The sequence below is a fragment of the Littorina saxatilis genome, linkage group LG17 (assembly GCF_037325665.1).
Source record: "Littorina saxatilis isolate snail1 linkage group LG17, US_GU_Lsax_2.0, whole genome shotgun sequence".
NCBI classification, from domain to species: Eukaryota; Metazoa; Mollusca; class Gastropoda; order Littorinimorpha; family Littorinidae; genus Littorina; species Littorina saxatilis.
Window position 1 is genome coordinate 28,416,211 of NC_090261.1, and position 5,838 is coordinate 28,422,048.

A 5,838-nucleotide genomic window follows, 5' to 3' on the forward strand; every position below is an offset into this window, starting at 1 on the left:
TCCTTATCTTCTCCAGTGTTTTGCGTTTATCTCCCTTCCTTCGTGTGGCGTCAATCCATATTCCCGTTTCTATTTTTAGAAGGTCACTGTCGACAACGCTCAATCCATATTCCCGTTATACTATTTTTAGAAGGTCACTGTCCCGGCGAAGCCGGGTATTACTCTTCCTTATCTTCTCCAGTGTTTTGCGCGTTTATCTCCCTTCCTTCGTGCGGTGCGCCGGCAAAGCCGGCGTACACCCGGCAAAGCCGGGTCCTTCGGCTCGACTTCTTACCGGCGAAGCCGTACCCGGGGAAGCCGTAACCGGCGAAGCGGGTATTCATCTAGTTCTTTATATGTGTGTGAGTGTATGTGTGTGTGTGTGGGGGGGTGTTTGTGTGTGTGTGCGTGTGTGTGTGTGTGTGTGTGTGTGTGTGCGGTTTTAATATGTAGAGAGAGAACACAAAAGTATGTAAATTATACCTGTGTGTATGTGTGTGTGTGTGTGTGTGCTTGCATCCGTGCGTATATGCATGAGTGCGTGCGTGGGTATCGTATGTGTTTATGTAAGGGTGTGTTATGCTGTTAATGCCTGAGTTTTTTTAGCATGAGAGGCACACGGCCTTGTCCAAATGATTTCTATTTTATCTCGGAACTGTGCCACGCCTGTTTATATCCACCTTTCTGATAAGACCCGTCCCAAACCTAAGATAACGGACCAAATCTCAAAGCAAATCTGAAGAAAAAAACACGATACCTCACGTGAACACAGAAAGCTGTTGCCGGAAAAACTAGCTGAACAAGATGGCTGGGGCTGTGTTTGCTTTGCATCTGCTGATGCTGAGCGGACTAGTGTCATCAGAGCTGATTCAGAACGGAGGCTTTGAGAACAATGGCATGGACCACTGGGGCCATTGCTGGGGCTTCAGCTGCGAAGTCATCCCTGCTGATGATTCACGCTTCGGTAGCCACTCGCTTAAGGCTACCGGCAGGTGAGTGTTGTAGCCTTTATCCCGGTATTTTTTTTCGCCCAGAATGCGTAGAATGTCTTAAGTACATTCAGTATTGATAAAATGAGCATAGTTCACTAAAACTCACTAACTCTTGATACCTGAATCATTTCAGATTGCTTAGAATGTCTCTTGCACATTCAATATTGTGATTACAATAAACTCAATTTACGCGCACTCACTAACTCTGACACCCACAATCTCAGAACCCTTACAATATCTTATGAACGTTAAATATTCAATCAATCAATATGAAGCTTATATAGCGCGTATTCCGTGGGTACAGTTCTAAGCGCTTGTCGAAGAGTTGTCAACACAGGACTAACAAAGAAACTAACATCTTCAGACGGACACGAACCCTATCACACACTAGCAAACCCTGGTAAACATACAACAAACAACTGTTTAACAACAATGTACACATCAATAGCTAGGTCCAAACAAAATAATATTAAGCACAAAGAAAATCCCTCTCACAGAGCACAGCACAAGAATACAATGAGCACAATTTAGTAAAACTCACAAAGTCTGACACCTACATAATAGCAGAATGCTTAAAATGTCTTTTGCATGTTTAGTATTGTAATACAATGAGCCCAAACTACTAAAACTCGACCCGGTCTGGCACCTGCATAATCATCTTCTTCTTCGTTCATGGGCTTAGACTCCCACGTTCATTCATGTTTTTAGCACGAGTGGATTTTTACGTGTATGACCGTTTCAGGCATTCAGGCAGTATACGCCGATTTCGGGGGAGGCATGCTGGGTATTTTCGTGTTTGTATAACCCACCGAACTCTGACATGGATTACAGGATCTTTTTCGTGCGCACATGGTCTTGTGCTTGCCTGTAGACACGAAGGGGGTTAAGTCACTAGCAGGTCTGCACATAAGTTGACCTGGGAGATGGGAAAAATCTCCACTCTTCACCCACCAGGCGGCAGCGACCGGGATTCGAACTCACGACCTCCTGATTAGGAGGCCGACGTCTTACCACCACGCCACTGCGCCCATCTGACACCTGCATAATCTGTGAATGCTTAAAAAGCCTTTCGTACATTCATTACTGTATATACCATATATCTTGCTCGTTTGCTTGTTTGTTTGAAAGCTTGTTGTTTGTTTGTTAGTTTGTTAGTTTGTTAGTGGGTTTTTTTATTGTGTTTTTTTAGGTAACGTAAGGTTTGATAAGGTTTGTTGCTTGTTTTTTGCTTGTTTCTTTATTTCTGTTTCTTGATTTTACATCTACATTATACTCATTGTCAGTAGACAACTATCTTAAAATGAACGAACGTTCTCAAGTTAGATTAAAATCAAAAATGACACGTATCTCAGTATACAGATAACTGGAAGTCTGTCTGTCTGTCTGTTTGCCTGTCTGTTCAGAACCCACTCGTACCAGGGACCTTCTCAGCTGGTCAATGTGGCTCCTGGAAAGATTTACAAGGCCCAGAGCTGGGTGAAAATCCTCAAGGACAAACCTGGCACGATCGGTCAGACCATGATGCTTGAGGTCAGCTTTGAGTTTCCAGGTCAGTGTTCAAGATTTGCTTAGTAATAGACGCTTTTCGTATATAACTCTGTTTGGTTTGTATGGGGTGTGGAAGAGTGAATACCTTTACTTTTCCTCGGACGCATTGATCTCCATGATTATCTCAGAAATGTAAAGGTCTTAAAAGGGTGGTTCAATATACATGATGAAATTACCTTACTTTTCCTCACCATACCTTACCTTATCTTATTTTTACATTACCTTACTTTATTGTACCTTACCTTTACCTTACCTTTACCGTATCGTACCTAACCTTACCTTACCATACCATACCATACCTTACCATACCATACCATACCATACCTTACCATACCTCACGTCACCATACCACACCATACCATATCATGCCTTACCTTACCTTACCTTACCTTACCTTACCACACCATACCATATCATACCTTACCTTACCTTACCATACCTCACCTCACCATACCATATCATACCTTACCTTACCTTACCATACCATACCTTACCTAACCACACCACACCATACCATACCTTACCATACCATACCTTACCTTACCTTACCTTACCTTACCTGACCTTACTTGACCTGACCTGACCTGACCTGACCTTAACTTTCATACATTTAATCTGAATGTTCCAGATGGCCAGCATTCCTACTTCAACGTGGCACTCCAGCCCCTGTTGACAGCTGGCGACGGTTGGGTCTTCTTGGCCGGCGAATTTGAAACTCCGCCACAGAGTCAGTTTAGAAGACCACCATTATTTTGTTTGTTTTCTCCTTTCACTAAGGGAACGGTTTTAAATTTGATTACTTTTTGAGCGGAGTTTTGACACATTTTTCACCAGTCATGTATTTCCACGCTTGTATATATAACTTTTGCGTTGAAAGTCAGGAAAAATGAATATTTGCTGTGCACTGAGGAAGTCTCTTCTACCGAGTTAGTCTCTCTTTCTGTCTGTCTGTCTGTCTGTCTGTCTGGTTGGCTATCTGGATGTCTGTCTGCCTGTCTGTAAGTCTTATCTCTTTCTTTCGATTTGTTTTTCGTTTTTTTTATTTCTTTCTTTCTTTTTTCTGCCGTTTCATCTTCTGTTCTTTTCATGTATTTCTCCCTCTGTTTATGTTTTTTTGTCTTTCTGTCTGTCTTTCTTTCTACTTTTATTTTTTCTTTCTGTATTTTGTTCTTCCTTTCTGTCTTTCCACCATAAATATTTTTTAATTTAAAACAAAAATCATGTTATTTTATTTATTTTATTGTATTTATTTATTCTGTTCTTTCTTCCGTCGTTCTTTCTTCCTTCCTTTTTTTCTCCATTTATTTCTTCCTTTTTTTCCCACCATTCTTTCTTTCCACTATTTTCCCTGTCCATTAACTAATGCCTTATTTTCCCTGGTCTCATGACTGACCCAAGCTTCTATCTTGCAGACTTCAAGTCGGCCAACTTCTACTACCAGGGTCCAGAGCCCGAAGTGGACTTTGCAGTTGACCAGGCCTCCATCACAGAGGTCCATGTCAGTAGTCAGTGGAGAGTACAGACGGACGCCAACATCAACAAATACAGAAAAAGTGACCTCAAGATCACGTGAGCATTTCCAAGATTCAATGGTGGGATAGAATTGACAGGGCTGGGCACAAGATATGTGTTGCATGCGATATGTCTTTCTCACAACTTTCTTTTTTGTTTCTTTATTTCTTTCTTGCTTCTTTCTTTCTTTCTTTTTTTCTTTTCTGTCTTTCTTTCTTTCTTTCTTTTTGTCTTGTATCTGTCTGTTTCTTTAGTAAAAGTCTTTGTTTCTTTATTTCTGTTTATCTGACAATGATTTAACGAGGTCGGCGGGGTATGTGTGTATATGTGTGTATGTGTGTGTGTAACGATTGACTGAATGAAGTGTTTCGCTTTTTGTGATTCGTTTTTTCAATTGTTTAGTTTTTTTCTTTCCAGCTTTCGTTCTTTCCATAATTTTGAATATTTAGATTAATGCAATCTTACGTATGTTATGAAGAAGATATAGATGAAAACATGAGCAAATTCATCAGCAGACATCAGATTCTTGACGCAGAGTCTTCTTTCATTGCAGTGTCAGCCCTGCCAGTGGTATTGATCGCTCTAAAGTACAAATCAGAGTGAGTGTTGCAAGTTTGTCTAGCATGCATGCCAGAATGTTAACATATCAGTATTAAAAATAAGTGTAAATGAACACCTCTAGATCTGTCTGTCTGTCTGTCTGTCTGTCTGTCTGTATATATCAGTCTGTCTGTCTCTCTCTTTCTCTCTCTCTTTCGAATGTCAGAATGGTGCCACTTATTCTGAAAATGAAATTAGTCAATAAACGTCTCTCTTTCTTTTTTCTATCCTCTCTTCCCCCTCTCTCTCGTTCTCTCTCTTTCTTTCTTTCTCTCTCTTTCTTTCTTTCTCTCTCACTCTCTCTCTCTCTCGCCCATCTCTCTCTTTCTCTCTCCCTCTCTCTCTCTCTCTCTCTCTCTCTCTCTCTCTCTCTCTCTCTCTCTCTCTCTCTCTCTCTCTCTCTCTCCCCCTCTCTTCCCCCTTCCTCTTTGCATTCTTGACTGTTTTTCCGAGAAATATTCATCTGAGCGTCGGTCGCCCAAAACATTAACTTCTCAGTACCCCACTCCCGATCTTGCTCATGAAATGCTAGCTTGCAAAATTTAACAGGAAAGATTCACATTCCTGTTACATTGTAGAACGATTCCCTTTTCATCACAGATCCTCCAGAAGACCAAGGCGTTCCCGTTCGGTACGTGCGTCAACTCGTGGAAATACATAGATCCCAGCCAGACAAAGTACCAGGACTTCATCCACAAACACTTCAACTGGGCCGTGCTGGAGAACGCTCTCAAATGGGGGCAGCTGGAGCGGAATCAGGTATCAGCAGCATCCTGAACTCAGGTCAAAATGAGTTCGGCTCATTCTCTCCCTGACAGGATGCCTTGAGTTTCCTTGTCTGGCAAGGAAACCGATTTTTTTTTTTTTTTACATATTTAGAGCTTTTTGTAATGTATTATTGATATAAGCAGATTCGCGATCGTCGATAATGATTTTTCATGGTGTTTTGTAATTTTTGAATTACAAAGGAATTGATATGTAAGACAGTTTCAAGCGAGCTATTTTTCGCGGCTGTATTTACTGTGCAAAGAACTCTAAATATGGCAAAAGTGTCACGTGATAATCAACCGTTTGGTTTCGGCGCTCACTGGAGCAGACTATTTTTTCTGTAACCAGTTGACAGTGATGAAACCATATATTACGGTCTCCTTCCGGCAGCAGTCCCAAAATTTCGACTTGTTTTGACCTTAGAACGATGTCTTTATCA

General features: G+C 41.3%; 1 protein-coding gene across 2 annotated transcripts in view; it reads left to right on the forward strand.

The window, feature by feature from the left end:
* Nucleotides 1-707: 707 nt before the first annotated feature.
* LOC138953121 (uncharacterized) overlaps nt 708-5,838 on the forward strand; it is a 10,120-nt gene continuing 4,989 nt past the window's right edge. Inside the window, exons 1-6 of one of the 2 annotated variants that reach the window (XM_070324912.1) lie at nt 708-971; nt 2,375-2,520; nt 3,148-3,246; nt 3,932-4,088; nt 4,585-4,630; nt 5,232-5,390. In XM_070324912.1, coding sequence (XP_070181013.1) covers nt 784-971; nt 2,375-2,520; nt 3,148-3,246; nt 3,932-4,088; nt 4,585-4,630; nt 5,232-5,390 — 795 coding nt within the window. In that variant the 5' untranslated portion in view covers nt 708-783. The remainder of the gene's footprint in view (nt 972-2,374; nt 2,521-3,147; nt 3,247-3,931; nt 4,089-4,584; nt 4,631-5,231; nt 5,391-5,838) is intronic. The other variant, XM_070324911.1, reaches the window with a different exon arrangement.